Source organism: Rousettus aegyptiacus, unplaced genomic scaffold (genome assembly GCF_014176215.1).
Source record: "Rousettus aegyptiacus isolate mRouAeg1 unplaced genomic scaffold, mRouAeg1.p scaffold_m13_p_1, whole genome shotgun sequence".
Classification (NCBI taxonomy): domain Eukaryota; kingdom Metazoa; phylum Chordata; class Mammalia; order Chiroptera; family Pteropodidae; genus Rousettus; species Rousettus aegyptiacus.
This window is the reverse complement of record NW_023416284.1, coordinates 142,892,732-142,915,350: the sequence shown is the minus strand read 5'-3', so window position 1 is coordinate 142,915,350 and position 22,619 is coordinate 142,892,732. Positions and strand designations below refer to the sequence as shown.

The window sequence follows — 22,619 nt, the reverse complement described above, 5'->3', positions numbered from 1 at the left end:
ACTGATGACATCACCATTTCTAATGATTTTTAACCTTCAAATTTGGATATGTGAATTTGGTAGAAATTTGAGGAAGAAAAGACTAAGGAGTTTTCTAAAGTTTTAAAAAGAAATCATTTTTTTCTACTTATTTATAAATATAAAAATTTTAACTCAGTATATTGCTTAAAAACATGAATATTACTATAAATGATAGATGATTATTTTTTGTAAAAATCATACACACTTGATTATTTTAGAATTTTTTTCCACATAGTTTTTCTGATAAATTAAAAATTAGAAAAATTTGAAATAATTGAATCTGTAACATTCATTGATATAGCAAGTGGTTAAGATAGAGAAGTTTTCATTTAGGCAATTTTAAGTTTCTGTCTCAACTAGCTGTTAAAGATTTGGGGCATTCACCTCACATATCTGACCTCAATTTTATCATCTGTAAAAGAAAGATAATAATATTTCATATGGTTATTATGAAGGTTAAATGTAGTTCTTTTAATAGTGTTATGCCTGGTACATAGTAAATAATGTGCAAATTATTTACTGCATTATTATCAGATGTTATTGACTTAACTCATTACAGTTTTGCTGTGAATTATTTTATCAGCAGTGATGATGGCTTGCCATGCCTCCTATATTCTTTTATTTTTATGACTAGTTGAACATAGCTGACAAATAGCTCTCTTCATATATCTGTGTATTTCTGGTCTTAGGATAGTCTTCTCTGTGAGGCTCTATCTGTTCCCCAAATCAGTTTCTCATCACTACCAAAGACTCACATAACCTACTTTTTCTGTTTCAGTTCTCTAATACTTTATCACTTTTTTTCAAGTTCCCAGACTCAATACCATGGAATCACTTTTGATCCATTTCTTAGAACTGTATGTTGTAATGTACCAGAACCATTTGCATTTATCCCCTTTTGCCATTTGCACTTTTAGTTTCTGTTAGATTTTCAAAAACACAGCGAGATTTTAACCAAAGAACATCACGTGTTCCCCAAAACATGCTTGATGTTTCATTTTCTTACACTGTTCACTCCTAGGAATAGCATCTACTCTCAGGATGCTTCTAAACTTCCCTCAAATGTCACCTTCCGGAAAAAGTCTTTCTTCTCCATAAGTGCTCCAATGATCCATACAATGTAGAAATTGTTTCTTCTTTCTTTTAACTTTCTTTAAAAACATTTCCTTCTAGTTTATATTATGGCAATTGTAATTATAGAATATTAGAAACAGAGAAAGCCTTTAAGAATCATCTAATTAAACCCCCTAATTTTAGATAAAAGACAACTTGCACAAAACTCTAACCCAGTGTTCAACTGGATATTCAATGGCCGAGATGGGAGTAGAACTTGAATCTTGGATTTTCAGCCTAGTTCTTTTTATATCAGCATTATAATATAATATAGACATTTCTGAAGCCATTTCGCAATATTTTACTGTGGATGTGTTGAAATCTATGTAATTTCTCTGTAAGCACCCATCTGTGGATTCTTGGAGGACAAGGAATTGTTTCATTTTTCTCTATATCTTTATAGATGTTTCTCAGAGACTGTTTCCTGGTAGAATGAATGAATGAACAAATGACAAACAAACGAGTGAATAATACTTTGCTTTAGTATTAATATTCTTAGTGTAAAACTCAAATGATCTTCCCTACTTACAAGCCTTTTAATTAAAAGAAATTGATAAATTGAGGCCAGTAGGGGGCAGCCTAACACAGCAAGTTTTGATAGCACTTACTAAATAAAAATAAGCTAGCTACTACTCTCTGAGATGGTTTTAGATTTAAATTGCTTCCTATGTGGATTTTCTTGAAAAATGAAAGCAAATACAAATTATTAGCTTATTTGGCAGGTATATTTTAAAACAATTGTCATGTATAGGAATGAGAACTTTCTGATGCAGATAATTTGCTGTTTTGTTTTTCAAGCATTGGATGAGAGAAAATAATATTTATTAGAGCTTTTTAAAATTTTGCTTTATTCATTTCAAAGTAACAGAATATTATGGCAAATTTTTTTCCTAATTTATTGCTAGAAAAATGAAAGTAGGTAAAGTTATTATTATCCCAAACTACTAAAGCTATTATTAAATGAAGTCAACATTTTCTCATTACTCATTTATTGCACTAAGCTAGGTTATTGTTTCATTTAATATTTTCAAGATTAAAAAACATTACTGATAATTATAGACAAATAATAACTAACATTTATTGAGGATGCTACTATGTGCTGGATACTATTTTAAATATTTTACATGTATTCAATCATTTAATCCTCACTATAGTTCTTTGGGATGTGTGCTGTTACTATCCCCAATTAATCTATGTGGTAATTGAGATAAAGATTGGTTATTGTAACTTGCCCAGAGTCACTCAGCTTAGTTAATGGAAGAGCTGGGATTTGAACCCAGGCAGTAGTGCTGCAGAATTCACACTCTTAATCAGTATTCCTTTTGATATGTTGTTAAGTTTATTACTTTTATCTTCTTACTCCTTGGATCATAACTTTCCATTTGAGACTGTTTTCCACTTTATACACACATCAGGCTCCTTATTACTCCATCCTTTTGCTTGCTTCCTGACTTCAGTCCATTTCTTCCTTCTAATATAGAAAATGTATGGACAGAAAGTAAAACATAACATCCTGCCTTTAGTGTGAGATTGAAACAGATAGATAAAATTATGTGGTTTTCTTGTCTTTTATTTACAGAATGTTCTTTTTCTTATTACCAATTAAGCAGTTTTTAGTGCTCATATTAAAACTGAACTCTCAAACTTAGAATGAACCTCATTCCCTATGCTTAAGCATGTAGTACTGTGGGGGTAATTTTAGAAGTCAAAATATCAAATAGCCCGTTTAAAGGAGACAGAGATCGTGATAAGACGGTCTTAATTATTTCACTAAAAAATGATTTTTTAAAAATTCCCTCTACAAAGAAATTTTTGACTGTAAGACGCTTAGTGTTTTATTATAATGTTCTGACATATGTAAAAATTAACCTGTTGTTGGTATGTATTTTCTTTCCTTGCTTTTGATAATTTTACCTCTCCTTAATACACTCTTTGAGAATATGAGTAAATATGGTAAAAATAAGTTAGATTCCAGTTGGTCAGTTTGAAATGTAACAAAAGCTCAGGTTAAATGTGAGCTTAAAATTTATAACCTTAAAAAGTTATAACCATTGACTAAAATGAAAAGAGTTGTTCATTCCTAAGTATTCAGTAGTATCTGTATCACAAAATAAAATCTTAGCATATAACTCTTAAGAAAATATTTTTAAATTAAGTTTATTTCTTGACTTATTATTCTTATTTATTTAGGTAACTCAGATTACAGTTAATATTCAGTTTCTTGGAGGAATTGCCAACCCTGGTAATAAATGCCCGAGATAACCTGTACTTTAGGACAGCCAGCTACAGTCTTGCTGCTGTTTTAGTGATTGACATTCAGTCTTCCATCTTTTCCTAACTTTCTCAGACGTGGGTTTTAGCTTCCTGATTTACCTATGGCCTAATAAGGTCTTGGCAGTTGCAAGCCTAAGCTTAGTTCCCAAAGAACTTTCATTCCTTCAATCTGCTATTCAAAAAGAATCTCTAAGACCCAAATTGGTTTCTTTGTGTCCCTATCACATTTTTCTGATTTCAGTCCCTTTCTTTCCATCTCAGAGAATACCCACATCCAGAAATGATACACTTTAGGGTAGTCATTTTACTCTATTGACAATTGCATGGTGTAAGAAAATTTGCTTAATCACTTACTATTCCAATAGCGAAAACTGCCTTCTGATTTTTTTTTTTCTGTTCTTCTCATAAATGATTTTCATAGAACATGCCAGAACACACAACACCTGTCTGTTAAGAACAGAATTACTAGGCATTGATTCTTAGTAGTGGTTCCTTCTTTTGGGTAAATATGAGAGTTGCTTTTGGTCTAATTACTCATACTTTTAAAATAACTACTTACTAGTAATTTCAAGTAGGTTAATATATAGGATGATTATTTAGGAATATTAAAAGGAAAAACCTTCCATTTAGAAAATATAAAGGTCAATATTCTATTCTTTATTTCTGACCTAATCCTAGAAAATTTCGTTTGATATTTTATATCCTGATAATGTGTATGTCTTAGTTGTTGTATCATACTTGTTTTGTTTTTAATTGTCAAGGTTTTGAGGGGTTGTATAATACTTTTATGATCCATGCAGATTGTTTATAATAAGATGAGTCCTAAGGAGGTGACATAAGTACAGATATATATGTATAGATATATTGATGTGTATACAGTTATATTGGTATTCCATATAGATACAGATACTGATATTGATAGAGATATTTGAAACTGCAAATATTGAGGCTGGTGGCTTCTTTCGCAGACTGTGATATATTAAAATGTTAATTCTCAGTTAAGAAATATGTCCTAGTTTAAACATTTAATTGTATTGTCTTACTTTGATGCCTTGGGAGCATTTTACAGAATACTGTATATCTTGTCTTAAACAGGATATATCTCTCAAAGGTCTGCTTCAAAAAAGGCTATAAATTTAAAGGAAGGTCAGTGCCGGTTCAGAGAGCCACTGTTTGAGTGTATTGCTGAGGGGCTGGGGGTAGAGAAAGGTCTCTATCAATGGAATGATGAGTCTGATAATAATTAAGTTTAACAGAATTGTGTCTACATTTGGAAACCATATTTGAGTAGACTATATGTCTACCTTGAGTGTGATCTGTTCATGAAAGTTACCTGTCTGCATGCATATGTTGTGACACAATTATATACAAAACATAAATTAATTAAAATTGTACTAGGTTGAAGATTTCAAATGATTATTGAGTTCGTTGATTTAATCTATACGAAACTGAGGATTCAGACTAATATGTGTTACTTAGTATTGAACTTCATTTAACCATGTTTTACACCAAATTAAACTTGTCTTCAAAATATCATTGTAAATGGAAATTACATTTGAATTGTAGAAAATTAACATGTATTTATAAGAAACAGCATGTTTTCAGAGCTAAAGACCCAGAAATCCCATGTAGTACTTAATATTAACATTTTGTCTGGATCTCTCAAACCATAAATGAAAGGAACATTGGTTATTTCATGTAAAAAGGAAAGAATTTATCCTGCTAGATTAAAATTTGAAGGAATATATTTCAAGAGGCCCTTGTGTCCTTTTAGTCGTTCTTCCTTTCTCTTTTTTCTTTTTCCTCCTTACTTTTTCTTTTCTTCATCTTTCTGTCCCACCTTTCTTCCTTTGGAGTCCTTCCCTTTCTCTGCCTCACTAATCTGAGAAGTGTTTTTATTTTTACTACATAGTAAAGCATTTCCTATTTTAATTGAAGTTTTGAAGTTTACTTTTAAAAGCAGAGCTTTGTTAAAGGAAAAATACCTCCATTAGCTTACATTTAAAATCCTTTTCATCATGATGAGGGTAATTATCTGTTACTTCTAAGTAAGCCATAGCTAATTTCTGACTGGGCGTATGTACATGTTTAAAGTAACTTAGAATCAGCTTGGGACAGTTCTGACGTCTGCTTATGTAATGTAGCATCCATACTCTTCACTAGGTGTTCATTTTAGCTACAGATGCTTCATATAAAACAGTATAGTAACTTTCAAAAGGATCTACACATCAAAGTGTAACTTGAACTCTGGTTTTCACATTGCTTGAGGAACCCTAATGGAGTAGAACTAACAAATTTGCCTTTCTCCCAACCACATTATCATTTTAAAGTTTTAAAACTTTTGTCTTCTGTGCCTTCCTAAGCCATGTCCCATGTAAATGAATAGTTTTATTACTTTGGAATGTTTTAACAGTGTTCACATTAAATAGCATTGTAATCATATTCTGTGTAACACGGAAGATTTCCTTTCATTGTAATTGGTTCTGGGGAATAATGATACTGTTTTTGGAACAGTAAATAAAGTTCCTTAAGTAAAGCACTATCTTTTAAGTTGGAATATCACATTCTTTCACTCATTTTGTATTTTGGCTGATAACTATCCATGAAGCCAAGTTTATCATCTTTTAAGACCTGGTCCCTGAGAAGACTTTAAAATAAGTGCTGTGATTACAGCTTTTAGCCACAGTGTATCCTCTTTTGCTAGTGAATCCTTTGGAGCAGAATGCCTCTTGTTCGACCCCTCACCACAGTCTTCCTTTCTCAGATGAATAAATTGTCAAATTACACAAGACTTAATCTTCGAAGTCTACAGTCCTCTTAAAACCCTGTTTAAAAATCATCACTTCAGTGTACTAAATAACAAAATATTTATGCTATTTTAAAACTTACATTATGGAAAGGAAACCTGTAATTCGACTTGCTCAATTGGTGATGTCGAATTATTTTCTTGAAATAAAATACTGTTGGGATATTCACCCTACTTTGAATTCCATAGACCATCCTCTCTTCATATACTGTGTTCCAAAAATTTGAATTTTTTATGGAGATAGGGACTTGTATCATGAATAATAAAATTCTCAAGATAGGTCATGTAATTAACAATGAAATTGAACTATGACAGCAGTACTGTAAACCCTAACTGCATTTATATACCATTCCGATTCTAATTCGGGAATCTGCGAGAAGAGTTCCCTTTTACTGCAGAGTCCTTCCTGCCCATTCAGGTCACAGCAGTGTGGGTGGGAATCAGAGGTTCCATGCTAGTAAGGAAGGAAGTAGGACGATGAGGAGTTCCTTTGCTGTGCTGACTGGTGGAGAGAGTCCTGGGAAAGCTCAGAAACAGTTGACATAATGAGCCTACAATCTGGGCAGCAGTTTATCAATAAGGACATTTTTTATGATCCAGACACTATGTGGTAATATAGATTACTTCTATTTGATATAACTGCTTATTATTAAATTCTGAATCTACTTTAGTAAGCCTTCCCCCCTTTTAAACTAGCATTTTGTAATTTCAAAACTTTTTGGCTTCATTTTAAGTGTTAGAATATAGATTTTAAATGCATTTTGCTGGACAGTTAGGCAAAGTTATTTAAATTCCCACAGACAACTTTAAAATTGCCATGACACTATATAGCTTCTTAAAGAAAAACCTCTATTTTTTTCTGAATTGATGAGGGCAGGAATATTTCTCTGATCCTTATTGTTTGGGGGCTCTTGACCTCCTTCAAAATTTAAAAAAAGAATTGATGGAGATATAATTATTGTTTTTAAAAACTCATGAAACAAACATGTATGATGAATAGTTATAAATCAAACAATGATGAATCCAGGCTATCAACCCAGAAGGACTCCCCCTACCTCTCACATGAGGGATTTTTACTTACATTTTCTTTGTAATAAAAGCTTTGAGGTTTGGTACTGTAAAGTTCACCCTTTTAAAGTGTACTATTGATTTTTTTCTTAAATATTCACAGAGTTGGTGGAACCATCACTTTATATACAGTAGGTCCTCACATAATGTTGTTAAGTTATGCGACTTTAAGCGAAATGACAAAAAATGTGTACCAAAACAGTTTGCTATAGGCTAATTGATATAAAGAAGTTAAGTTCCTGTGGCATCTCATCAATGCTGTAATGCAACTAGGTTATTTGGGGACCTGCTGTAGTTCCAGAACATTATCACCCCCAAAAGAAACCCCATAGCCCATTAGCAATCACTTCTTTTTCTCCCCTTTCCTCCAGCCATGGCAACCGCTAATCTGTTTTCTATCTTTATGGATTCGCCTATTCCAAATACTTCATATAAAAGGAATCTTATAATAGGGTCTTTTATATCGAGCTTCTTTCGCTTGCATTACATTTCCATAGTTCATCAACATTGTAGCATATTTCAGTATATCCCTTTTTACGGCCAAGTAATATTTCATTATATGGAAACATTACATTTTGTTTATCCATTCACCAACTGATGGACATTTGGATTGTTTCTACTTTTTAGCTATTATGAATAATTGCAGCTGTGGACATTAATATACAAGCTTTTGCGTTGACATGTATTTCCAGTTCTCTTGGGTAGATACTTAGGAGTGGAATTGCAGGGCTATATGGTAATTTTTTATTTAAGCTTTTGAGGAGCTGCCAGACTGTTTTCCAAAGCTTCTACACCATTTTAAATTCTCTCCAGTAATGTATGAGAGCTCCAATTTGTCTACATCCTTGCCAACATTTGTTATTTTCTGTCATTTTAATTATAGCCATCTTACTGGGTATAAAGGGGTATATCATTTAGGTTCTGATTTGTACTTCTCAGTTACTAATGATGTTAAATACCTTTTCATGCACTTACTAGCCATTTTTGTATCATCTTAGAAGTATCTTCAAATCCTTTGCTTATTTTTCAATTACATTGTCTTTTATTGTTGAGTTGAAAGAGTTCTTTGTATAAACTGGATACTGATCCCTTATCAGATATGTGATTTGCAAATATCTTCTCTCATACTGTGGATTTTCTGCTTTTCTTAAAGTACAGAGATTGTTTTAATATTGATGAAGTCCCGCTTTTTTGGTTGCTCGTGCTTTCAGGTTGTCATTAAGAAACCATTGCCAAAATCAAAGCCAATTATTCGTGTCAGAAACAAAATTATCAACATTCTCATATTATAAACTTTATTTAGCATGCACTGTAAAACCCACAGACCATGCTCAGAGAGCTGAGGATTTTATAGAGCTTCTTAGCTCCTAGCCCAGGTTTAGAAACACTTTTATAGAGGATAAGACACTCGACCGGGCATCAAGAGAACAGAATTTCAGTTCTGAGGTCAGCACAACCTCTTTTACTCAGATGTTTCTTCTTGCTATTTTGATTTCTTGTGCAAATTAAAAATTATACTTATTTTATGTGAGCATAATGTAAATATAGAAATAATCCTTATGTAAAAGTGTTCTTTGATTCTTCAGTAGAAAATATTTTATTAGTTACATTACTCTTGTAATTGGTCTACCTTTTTAGTGTGGCTTTGGAAAAATTAGCAAAGATATTTTAAAGCTCTTGTAGATAATGAAATTTATGATATTGAAATCTTTTGGAGAAATGTTAGAAGTAAAATAGCTATTACTAAAAATATCAATCTAGTACTTTTATAGAAAGCTTCTCATTTGGCCATTAATAATTTCATATAAAAAAATTTTAAGCAATATAACTTGTTTTGTAAATTGGCTCATAAACAGCACCAAATTGATCTCAATCTTGATCAAGAGGAAAATAGTGCTTCCTTGAAACACATTTTATACAGTGAAGGGATATGAGGAAGATACAAACTGTTGCCTGCTTTTGAAGAAAATTTGCTTAACTATTTATGCGACAAAGTATATTTGACATCGTCTAGACAGAATTATAATAAATATAACAATTTAAATAAGACAAAACATAAATTTCAAACCAGATGTGTGGATATAATTCTGATGGGTGCTTTCATTTAATCATAGTCTCAATTAAAACACTACTGCTTTGAGGATTAAGTGTCCCTGACTATAATAATGACAGCTTTTCAAATGTTAATTATTATTTTTTAGAGTTGTCATGAATATTAAAAGTGGACTTCAGACTCTGGTAGCATAACTACAGAAAGTGCTTATTTTCAAGTCTCCCATTTCCCTACATAAAGGATAAAAGTAGTCTGATTAAGTGGCACAGACTCCCCACCCAGCTCCCCTCTGTGTTGCCCCACTTCCCACCACCAAAAGTACTGTTTACTGTAAAGGTCTGAAAGCATTCATTTGAAAATGGTCTGTTCTTTTTACTTAATGAGGTATTATAATTGTGTATATTCTTAAGCTAATTTTAATATGAGGCTTCTTTTGAAAAGCATGTGATGCAAAATTTGATATGCATGAATATATCTCAGGCCAAATATGCATGTGACAGTTTGAAGCACATATCATGTGTCATTGTTGGTAAAGTCTGGGAGCACATCCTGTGTAAACCCCTCTTTTTATTTGTGCCACATATTTATTCTAATTAACACGACTTCAGCAGGAACCTTTGGTTGAATACCAGTTTTTATTCTTTCCGTTATTGGTTCTGTAGAGACTAAAGAGTGTTACATTTCTTTGGTTCCACACTCAGCAGTGATTTTTTAAAGGGCGAATGAAAATAACTTGTTATTAAGCACCTGTTGCATGAGGTGTTTTATGGATCTCCTTTAATTATCACAGCAGTCATTTAAAGATATATATTATTCCCATTTTTCAAATTTAGAAACAGATTCCCAATAATTGGTGTAATTTGCCATAGATACACTGTCAGTTGCGTTGTGAGGTGGGATTCCAACCAAGCCTTTCTTAATCTCCCTGCATTTGACATTACACTCTACATGCTAAGCTCTTAGCGCACTTTTCTTCTCTGATCCACTAATTTCTCACAGGTCCCATTATATTCCAATTGCCCTCTGAATACTTTCCTAGGGAGGAGACTTGTGAAGGGGGTGAAAGGGAAGGATTGGTACTGACCCCTTGCCTAAAAGGCCTTAATCTCTTTCTCTCTTTTAAAAAATTATATATTTCAAGTTGGAACCTTAAAGACCTATATTCCCTCCTTTGTTTTCATCCTCTTTTGGAACTCTCTATTCTTTTAATACCTTACATTCTACCACACTTAGCATATTTTATTTTGTACCTACTTGTGAATCTTCCTCTCTTAGAAAATGAGATTATGTAACCAGTTATGGTTTTGGGGGGTTTATTTTTGGTTTTGCTCTAACTGCCAAAAAGTCCAGAATAAATTTTGTCCTTGGGCTTTTAAATTTGCTCACAGCACTTTGTTATCACTTAACACTGTATTACAATTAGTTGTTTACCTGTGCTTTATTCGTCTTTGTATCCCCTAGCACAGTGATACCCTAGTAAGTACTCACTAAATATTTAATGAGTGAGGATGTATGATATAATTTACCCTTGCCTTCTATTTATTAGTTAGAGATCCTGGGCCAGGTACTTACTACTATTGGGATCTTTTTTTTTTTTCTTTTTCTTTTTTTTTTTTAATGGCTGGACTCTGAGTGCCTGGGTCTGGGCTGTTTGAGGGGAAGGGAGACAGCCATATGCACTGTGCCTAGTTGCAAACACCACAGGGCTTGGCTGGATTAGGCAAGAATTTCTCCAAAGCATATGAAATCAGCCCTAACCTAGAATAGGAAGTAGGAAGTGAATCCAAGGAGTAAAACCAGAGATGAAAGCTGGAGTGCTGCCAAGGGAGTGGAGTGGAATCATAGTCAAGAAAATAAGATGTGATCAGAGACTGAGGTTTGGGAAAAGGCTAGGAAGCAATTTGAAAGGATGTGGGATGCCTCTGGATTGAGGCTGTGAACATTTAGGGAGTGGGACTGATTTTTAAGTTGCTAGATTAAAAGAGCTACTTAGGGCTGGTCAGAGAAATTTGTGAGGGCAGAAACTACATTACTCATTTTTTGCTGAATACCACTAACAAGTACCTTATACAACAAAAGAAATGGATTAAAGTAAGAATAAATGAATGAATCAATGAAACAAATCTATTTTCAGATCACATAATTTATCCACACTTCTTATATCCATTTTCTCCATTTCCTTTGCCACCATGCAAGTTAATATCCTCATTAATTCTCATATAACTAAAGGGACTCACCAATTCTTCAGTTTCTCCCCAGTTTTAATTCATATTATAAATTATAGCAGGATTAGTCCTTTTTTTTTTAAATTAATTAATTGCAACTAAAACAAAAACAGTTCAGCCCCCACGTGCAACCACCACCATTCTGTTGTCTGTATCTATGAGCTTAGTTGTTTTTTTTGTTTGTATTATTTTTAGATTCCACTTGCCTAAAATGCCTTATCTCTTTCTCTCTTCTCCAAGCTACATATGTGTTAATAGTTTTAGTTGTTATATTGCTTTTGTTATAAACAATCTCATATCTTTTTCTTTTTTAGCATAGGCAGGAAACAAAATATCCCTTATTGCAATTTATTTATCTTTATATCCTTGTAATGCCTGTCACCACTATGTAATATCAGTGACTACGTGATTCTCAAAAATAAAGTATATTGTGATTTTATTTTCTTTAAGGATCTTAAAAAAGGTTTTATCACGTCAGAAAGTATTACTGCCACGATTTTGATAATAATGAAGCTTTTACTACTTGTTTTTTAAAGCTTTTCAAATACAGTTTATTTTAAAACCATGTATCAAGTGAAAATACTGATTTTGATAGCCCTGGTAATTGTTGATGAGGTTTTTAATATTGGAGGTGGCTTTTGTACATGGATAGCATCCTTATAATTATTTATTTTTAATAAGACTTGTATATTGTAAAATCTAGTTTTTCTAATGTCTTTCAGTTCAATTTATGCTAGTTATAAATATAACAAATTTTGTATAAAAATGAGAGCAATCTGTTTCACTTCTTGATATTTCTATAATTAATCCCTTTTTTGGATTTAATTCTTCTAAACCACAGTACTACTTATAGATCTAATTACATTCTTTATTGATCAATAAGTAGACATTGATAATTCCAGGTATAGTTCAGTGTAACTGATTTTCAAAAAATACCTGTAAATCAAACAAGTGGAAATCCTTTGATATACTGAAGCAGCTCTTATAAATTGAATAATTTGTTTTTTACTTATAAATGTAGAAAATCATCCTATCAGAGGACTTAAAAGCAAAGCACACACACAAAGTAACTGTTAATATCAAAACCTGTTGCTACAGCTAGAAAAATACAATGTATATGAAGCAACAATATAATATTTGTTTCTTCCCCTCAACGAAGAAGAATAAAATGACTACCTAAGGCTAACTGGAGCAAATGTTATGGATTCAATTTACAGTAATTCAGGTCATTGGTTAGAGATCCTGAACTTGGGTATTACTACTAGGATAATTCTGTCTGAGCTGTTTTAACAAACTGGGCCCCTTGTCATCATCAGGTTCTGCCTGCTGTGTCAATAGGAGACACCACCACCACCACCACCACCACCACCACCACCACCACACTTTCACACACACCCCACACCCCACCTTGTAATTAAGACCATTTGTAAGTTTCACAACCCAGTGAATCATGCATCTACTGGACATCTTTTAAGTTGTATCCTTTCTGAATTTTTGTTTTTCTTCTTAATAACTTTTAATCATTTTATGAATAGAATCTCTCTTTACTATCTAATATGATTCTTCCTCCTCTTAATGGTCATTGACTTGACAGTCACTGAGCCAGATTTGTACCTTCTAGCTGTAAACTGTCATTTTTAACAAAAACTGCATTTAGAATTTATATTTCATGTTGATAAAATATATGTGATCAAAACAACAAAATTAGCACTGATATGTAGTGACAGAGTGACTACAAGATTAGTGTATCTTCTTATAATCATCCATGTTTTATATTACAACTCCATACAAAATATTTATTAGTATTTAATAAATTTCCCTTGAGTGTCAAGTCACATTAATAAGAACACTAACAATACTTACCGAGTATTTACTATGCACTAGGCATTGTTCTAAATGCTTTCATTAATTAACGTATAATCTTTACATATAGTTGTAACAAATAATCCAGAAAGACCTATATATTCTTCACCCAGTCTCCCCCATTAGTGATATCTTGTATAACTATAGTACAATATCATAACCAGGAAATTGACATGGATATAATCCACAAACCTTACTCATAGTCATATAATCCATAAACCTTACTCATACTCCATTAGTTTTGTGCTATCACAAAGGCTACCCTTTTATAGCCACAGACATCTACCTCAGCCACCTCATTTCCCTCTTGCTATAACCTCTGAAAACCACTAATTGATTCTCATTTCTAAAATTTTATCATTTTACTGATGTTATGTAAATGGAATCCTATAGTACGTAACCTTTTGACATGGGCTTTTTTTTTTTATGCAACATAATTCCCCTGAGCGCCATCTAAGTTGTTGCATATATTAATAAGTTTTTAAATTATTATTATTATTGCTGAGTAGTATTCTGTGGTATGAATACTACTCCTTTTGAAAGACAGAGGGATTGTCCAGTTTTTGGATATTACAAGTAAAGCTGCTATGAACATGTATATACAGTTTTTTTGAGAGCATAAGTTTATTTCTCTAGGAATACACAAGAGTAAAATTGCTAGGTCATAATAGTAAATGTATGTTTAGTTTTGTAAGAAACTGCCATACTCTTTCCAGAGGGGCTGTACCGTTTTACATTTGTACCAGTGATATATGACTGATCTACTTTCTCCACATACTCACCAGCATTTGTGTTATTTTTTTTTTTTTTTAGACATACTGGTAGGTGTGTAGTGACATGGCATTGTGGTTTTAATTTGCATTTCCTTAATGGCAAATGATGTGTCAGTCATCTTTTCATGTGCTTATGTGCCATCTATATACCCTCTTTGGTGAAATGTCTGTGTCTTTTGCCCATTTTGTAATTTAATTCTTTGCTTTTTTATTGTTGAATTTTTAGAGTTCTTTATATGGATAGGTGGTTTACAGACATTCTCCCCGTTTGTGGCTTGTCTTTTCATCTTCATAGGATCTTTTGCAGAGCAGAAGTTTTATTGTTGTTTTTTGATGCAGTCCAGTTTATCAGTATTTCCTTTTATGGATCTTGCTTTTGGTGTTAATTTCTAGACCAGTTATAAATGTAGTCCTAAAATGACTGACTCTTTTCCTCTTGCCATATAAAAATACATTAGCAACATACGCTGAATTTCATACAGACAAGTGAACTTAGAGAAGAAAAGATTGAAAGGAAATAAAAGGAAATAAAAACTTGAGTCTGCTAAATTGGGATAGTAGTAAGTTAAAATATCTGTGCCAGTCTTCTGAAACTATTAATCATGGCTTTCGTCTGCGTTTTAAGATGTGTGTTTAGGTGGTCATGTGTACCATGATTTTGCGCACATATATCTTAAAAATTCCACAATGTAGATATTATCTCCATTTACATTCATGCATGTGTGTGTATACATACACCTATAACTATTTCTGTTTCACAGTTGAGGAAACTGAGGTTCAGGAAAGTTAGGTAATTGTCCCCATGCTCCTATAATAAAGACAGAAGAACCTGGACTTGAAGCCAGTTCTTTCTGGCTATAAAGCTCACTATGCTCTTTAATAATTCATATTTTTTGTTGTAGTATGTACTTTATGTAACTCATAAGAACCAAACTTGATCTTAGTGATGTAGTTGTACCTATTCTTAAAGTATGGACTTTAAGAATAGGTACAACTACATTGTCTACTATAGTCAGTCAGCATTTCTTGTTTTATCAACTTTTAATGTTAACCTATTTGGCTATATTGGAAATAGACCTTTCCTTGTATTTTACTTCTTAGGTATAAAATTGATGATATCATGATTAGCCTACACTGATGTGTAGTCGTAACACACATTATAAGAATTCAAGTGTCACTCTTGAACTATCAGTCTAAGAAAATATGTAAGATTCACTAAAATGTTACAAATCTAACTTTCAGAGTTTACTAATTTGGTTCTGCTGCTTCCGTTCACTCTATCTCCAAAGTAAATCAACAATATAACTTTTCCACATAGGAAAAAGTTGTTATTTCATTGGTGAGAGTGCATGACTAGAGGAGGCATGGGAACAACCAGCCAGTAACACCCCAATATTATATTCCATTTGGCATATATAAGAAATGACTAACATATTTTTATATTTTTAAAGTAACAAGGGCTGTTTTCAAAGATAACTTTACCAAGTCATATTTCTTATGAGAGAGTAATAGTGTTTCTTGGAAGTCACTGAAATAGTTTACATATTTATAAATTAATGGCTAGATTAAGTAAGTATTGGCTATATTTCCTTATAGCGGCATTCTTGTCTCTCAGACTAAGATTCAGAATACCATGTATGTGGTTAGCATTGTCTGGTTTCATGTATACTAAATCAAAGTTTAAAAGAATTCATGTTTGAGGAGCTTTTTACATTTTTTAAATTCTTGCTATATTTAAAAGGAAAATAGCTTTTAACTACTTCCTAGCATAATTTAATATTCTCTGCTGAACTCCAATTTAGGTTTAATGAGATTTGTTTAAGAAATATGCCTCAATTTACTCTCTAGTCCCGTTGCCCTTTGGAACCTCTGTAAAGTACCTGAATGCATGACCTCTCTGGAGAGGTTTTGTTTTAAGGGTTACTCCTGAAATTGAGTATTTTCCGTATTTGGTGTGACTGACTTGTGCACTTTTTTTTTTTAGCATAATAAAATTTTAAGAATAAGAATAAAAGGTTTGGGGGGCAGGATGGAAAAAAAGAATATAAGTTCTTAAAAAGGCACACTAATCAGTAGGACCCAGAATGTTCATTAGATTTTTGATTAGGGTATTTAGGTCTTTGTCTTTTAAAATAAGCTTTTTATTGTATGAGAAACAGCACTTCACTTTGTTGAGCGTTTTCTTGGTTACCATTCTACACAATTTACTTAGACTATTAACAGTACTGGGGCTTCCCTGCTGCCCCAAGCAAATAACATCATTATAAAGATGGTCATACCTTTATTATAAGATTGTAGAAAAAGAAATGCAGAGCAATTAGAGGACATTTCTCCAAAAAATGGAGGTAAAGGAGAATTTCTGGATTTTAATAATGTAGCTAAGACTAGTTGGCTTTTTCTGTTTAGCATATTGTTTTATTGTATTACTATGTTACATATTATTATAGTTATTATATATTATTATATATTATGTTATTATAACTAAGCCATCTCTCAATTCTGTCACTAAGTAGGGAGCAATTGAATCTTGAAAAGATTTCTTTGACTTTGCTGCAAACATTAGTATTTTCAGATCAGACTATGAATGGTACATTTTAATTTTTTTTTTTTAACGAGGAATACAGTCCTTCCCTTTCTTTTCCACTGACCCAGTCCCAGTTGTCATCACATGGACTTGCATTATTCAAACAGCCTCTCTCACCAGTCATCCTGATGTTGCCTCTTAACCAAGTCATTGTACACAGTGCTGCTTTCCATTAGTCTTCAGAAAAAGCTTCTTTCATCACGTCACTTCCTTTGCTAAAAAGTCTTAAAAGCCTCTTCATTGCTTGGAAGATAGAAAGCCCTCAGTAGGTGGTGGCTCTTTTAAATTATTACTTCAGTCTCCTTTTCATTTCTTCTCTGAAGTCCCCTAACCTTTATTAACTTCGCATAATTAATTCTTGGTTGTGTATGATACCATTCTCAGTTTCATCTTGTGTGAAAAGTATGAGCTTCCTACATTGAAGGATATTAATCAGGCTTTTTAAAAAAATGAGTTCAGTTATTGAAGTGAATTGCATAATATTCAGTGCATACTAATTATCAAAGTTTTGGTTTTCTACATTTTTTTCATACTTGCCATAGACAACTGTATTATTGGAATACCATTTTTAACATTTATTATGTATCCACTGAATACACAGTGTAAAACTAGGAAAGGTAACTCTCACATACTTGCACTACATCTATTTTGTCATTTTTTTTTTTTACATTGTAGTGTAGGTCCACACTTAAAACCAAAGTTTTACCAACACTATAACAGTTATGTCGAAGAAGTTGAGGTATACCTGTGATAAAAGAAAACAAAAATTGTCCTTAATGGCTAAATATTTGAGATCACTGTCTTATAAAATATAAGGCATTACTCTGTATTTGTAAGTTTTTATTATTTTTCATCCAGGAAGCTTAAAATAAAAACTGACCATCTTAAAATAAAACTTAGCATCTTAAAATAAAATAACAGTTAAGGAATTGGGTGGGGGGGGGAGGTTATTCTCTTCACCATTTATTTATTTATTTATTTATTTATTTATTTATTTATTTATTACTTACTTACTTACTTACTTACTTACTTACTCTGTACTTGGCACAGCTCTTCAGTTATTCCCACAACAAACTTAGGAGATGTAAAAGGTCCCAGATTTCCAAAGAAACTGAGTGCAGGCTCATAGAGCTCATAAATGATACTGCTGTTCATAGACTGGCTGATTCCAGAGCCTCTGCTCTCTGTGTCATTATGAGGTTCCCGTCATCATTGACATACTCCTATAGAGGTAGTTTAGAAAAATTAAATTTAATTTTAAAAGTGGGTAGAACATTGAAATTATTAGCAATAAGTTATGACAGAGCGCTAATAACAATTGTCAGAAGAAATGCTGCATCTACAATTTTGAAACATTTTAAACATACAGAGAAATTGAAATCACAAAACAACTAAGATCATATATGTGCTTCACCTAGATTCACACTAAACATTTTTCCACATTTGCTTTCTTCTCTCTCTCTCCCTTCCCCTCCTTCTCTCATCAATGGAAAGTAAGATTCAGACATCATGGGTACCTCATTCCTAAATACTTGAGCATGAATTTTTTAAGTATAAGGATATGGCTTTATAACTTTATCACCTCTAGGAAATCTGACATTAATTCAATAATATTATCTCATATTTATTCCTCATTTCCTAAGTTATTCCAAAAATGTCTTTTGTACCTGATTTTTTAAAGATTTCTTTCTCCAATCCAATATTCAGTCATGATTTAATTTTTTTGTATTTAGTACTTTCATCTTGTCAATCTCTTTCAATATTTTTGTGTTGTTTTATTTTTTAATGCCTTTGAAAACTTTTCTGGAGAGTCCAAGCCAGTTGTCTCTAGAATGTTGCACATTTCTGGGTTTGTCTGATTGCTGCCTCATTATTAGATTGACCTGACTTTATGTTAAGCATTTTTGGCAATAATATCACATCTGTAATGTGTGCTCAAGATTATACTATATCAGAAGACTTCTAATGCAAACTTTAAATTTCTGATCTATTAATTTGTATTCATAGCAACAAAAACTTAATTGTTTCAATTCTTTTTTCATTTTTCAAATAGACAACAACTGAACGACCTTTTATTCAGAAACTTTTTCGTCCTGTGGCTACAGATGGGCAATTGCATACATTAGGAGATCTCCTCAAAGAAGTTTGTCCTTCTGCAGTTGCTCCTGAAGGTAATATAGTCAGCAACAGTAAAATATTTCATTTCTCTTTGTCACTGAGGTAACAAAAGCATTCTGCATTTATAAATAGCATTTGCTAGTTACTTCAGGAGGGTATTTTCATTATCTTGTAGGGAAAAAGCTTTTAAACAGAAGCACTTGATATTTATTATTTTATAAATCATTGACAACAACAAAATATCCAACTCTCTTTAACAAAATAAAACATACTGTTCTTTTTGTGTATTTTGGGGGGAACATTTCAGTATTTTTTTATTTATTGGGGCAACATCGGTTGATAAAATTTTATAGGTTTCAAGTGTACAGTTCTGTAATACATCATCTATATATACCATTGTGTTTGCCACCCAAAGTCAAATACTATTCCATCACCATATATTTGATCCCCTCTAACCTTTTCTATCTCTCCCCACCCCCCTTTTTCCCTCTGGTAACCAGTATACCGTTGTTTGTGTCAGTTTGTCTCGTTAGTTTGTTGCTTTCAGTTTTACATCCCACATATGAGTGAAATCATGGTTCTCAACTTTTCCCATCTGACTTGTTTCGCTTAGCCTAATATTTTCAAGATCCATCCATGTTGTCACAAATGGCAGTAATTCATCTTTTCTTTTAGCTGAGTAGTATCCGTGTGCCACATCTTCTTTATCCAGTCATCTGTAGAAGGACACCGGTGGTTTCTATGTCTTGGCCACCTTGAATAGTGCTGCAGTGAACATAGGGTACATATATTTTTACAAATAAATGCTCTTAAATTATCCTCTTACCACAGTTTTGATGTCCTGGGTCTTTCATATGTGAAATCAATTCTGGTAAATATTATTTTTAACCTTGCATTATGTTTCTTCATTCTAAAGGAATATGAGATAGTAAAAATAATATTTCTTACCTTTACTTTCCTTAATCAAATATGCTTGCCCTTTTTGGCATTCCTGTTTGTCTAGCACAAAGTCTCAATGGAGGGAGAAAGTGCACATCTAAAACACTAGCAGAACCAGTACCAGATGAGATTAATTTAAAAAAAAAAAAAAAAAGATCATTGACCACTAGTCAGAATTATTTAATTGAACAGGTTTCATTGGTTTAAGAGGTGAAAAATATATTTTATAAGGTCTTACTGTCATTTGTCATCTCTGTACTCTACTAGACCATATAGTCAAGGTTTTTGATGTAGACTTATACGTCCTCATTTCTCTAAGGATTAGGTGTTTACTCAAGATTTTAATCACTGAACTCATTCTTTGTATCATTACCTGAAAACAGTACTTATGACATTTAATCATAGCTTAATTAACATTAAGTTGATTATAATACTATCTTAGAATCCTAATCTATTTTTATTGTGTAATTTTAGTTTTCAGTAAGTTTCAGTTAAATAATTTTTTTGTCAATTTAATGATTTTTTTTTTAGTAAATTTATAGAGTTGTTCAGTCATCATTCACATTTCCATCAACTCAAAAGTTCAGTTGTGCTTATTTGCAGCTAATCTCTGCTCCCACTGCCAATTGTAGACAGTCTGCTTTCTGTGATTTGCATCTTTTGGATATTTCACATAAATGGAATTATACAAAATTTCAACTGTTTTTTTCCTCACTTAGCATAATATTTTTGATTTCGTTCCATTTATAGCATGATTCAGTAGTTTGTTCCTTTTTATTGCTGCATAGTATTCCACTGAGTATGTATATCTTATTTTGTTTATTCATTCACCAGTTGATGGGCATTTGGATTGTTTCTACCTTCTCACTTTTATGAATGATGTTGCTATGAACATTCACATACAGATCATTGTGTGGACATTTTCATTCTTCCTGATTAGATTCCTAGTAATGGAATGGCTGGGTAGTATGGTAAGTTTGTGTTTAATGTTTTAAGAAACTGCTCAACTTTTCCAAAGTAGCTGCACCATTTTACAGTCCTACCAGCAATGTATGAGGATTCCCTTTTCTTCACATAGTTGCCAACAAATACTTTTTTGTCTTATAGCCATCCTGGTGGTTGTGTAGTGGTAATTCATGGTGGTTTTAATTTTTTTTCCCTAATGACTAATGATGTTGAGTGTTTTCATGTGCTTGTTATATATTTGATTAAATGTCTATTCAAATCCATTTCTCAATTTTTTTTCATAGAATATTTATCTTTTTGTTACTGGTTAAGAATTATTTATATATTCTGGATATAAGTCCTTTATCAGACATGACTTGCATTTATTTTCTCCTTGTCTGAGACTTATCTTTTCATTTTCTTTTGAAGAGTAAAAGTATGTAATTTTGATGAAGTCCTAAATTTCAAGGTTTTTAAATGTATTTTACTCAGCTAAATAATTAAAAATTGTTTTCTAATAGATAATGCTTTTATATATATAGTTCTAAAATCAAAAAGCATTTAAAGGAATTTAGAGAAAAGTTTCTCTCCCAGTTCCTATCCACCAAATCCTAACCTAGCTCCTCTCTCCAGAGACAACTAATATTGCCATTTTCGTGTATATCGTTATAGAGATAATTATCTAACTTTTTATTTTTGAAGTCAAGTTATAGAAATTCTGGCTGGGTTATTTTCAGTAACTTTTATTGATTCAGGAGTACTTGCTATACCAATTTATTTTCTCCATACTATCCATACTATAAGGTTTTTTTTTTTTTTTTTTTAGTTTTTAATGTCTGTTTTGCTACATTGTTGAAGATTCAGGAATATAGTCTAGTTTTTTCACTTGAAATATAATTAAGAGATTAACCATTTTTATTACTAACAGAGATGGGACCCATAAGCCTAATTCCAGGCCCCCACTGAAAGCATTGGCTTTCAGTTATTCATGTCTCTCCACTGTATCTTTCTTTTTGAGTAATTTGTAGTATTTTAAAGTACTTTGAAAAAAATGCCTGCATCAATTAAGAGTAATTGAAATTTAAACTAAAACTTAATATTCAGATGGCTACATATTTTTCATAGATGTTTTCTGACAATCTACGTTAAAAAAAAAGTATCATTTAATCTATAGTTCTTTATAAGATCCTGACCGTTGAGTGCAAACATCACAATGAAGCTCAAAACATTTGAAGAAAACAGTTCTACTGTAATGATCTATCCCCTGCCCCAACCAGCAATACACTTGTCAACAAATGCATGGAATGGTGAGAGAACACTTACTAGAGAAGAGCAGGATGAAATTGGTTGGGTGTTAATTTGTATTTGACATCTTTAAAGAATAATATAACTGTGGAAACTTAGAACTATTAATTCATTCTCTTAATTTTTTTAGATGATTTGCTAAACATCTCTTAGCTACTTAATTGCAGAACTAGGTTTAGAACCCAAGTCTCCATCTCCTGGTCCTTTGGTTTTTCCACTTTACTGTGCTACCATTTCTTTTCATTTTCTCTTTTTCAACCTTTAAACTTTTTCACTTAGTTTAAAATAACATTCTGAAATGTTGCTTTTTCCTTACTCTTTATTCTGTGATTTGTGTTTAGTACCTAATTTCGCCTTCCTGCTATTCTCTCTTGCTGGTATGCTCTTATGAACCTGAACTTCTACTATTTTCATTTTGTTCCTTTTGTTATTTTAGAGTTCCTGTATATAATTCTGACCACTCTTGTTGAATTTTTTAAAATGGTGCATGCGACATTCAAGCATGTAAATGAAAAGCAGTAGTGTGCTTTGA

At 32.2% G+C, this 22,619-nt stretch overlaps 1 protein-coding gene across 3 annotated transcripts in view; it reads left to right on the top strand.

Annotated features, from left to right (window-relative positions):
• Positions 1 to 22,619, top strand: part of ATG5 (autophagy related 5) — a 114,277-nt gene that overhangs the window by 78,877 nt on the left and 12,781 nt on the right. For all 3 annotated transcript variants that reach the window (XM_036220456.1, XM_016155744.2, XM_036220462.1), the window contains exon 7: positions 18,834 to 18,951. In XM_036220456.1, the coding sequence (XP_036076349.1) occupies positions 18,834 to 18,951 (118 nt within the window). The remainder of the gene's footprint in view (positions 1 to 18,833; positions 18,952 to 22,619) is intronic.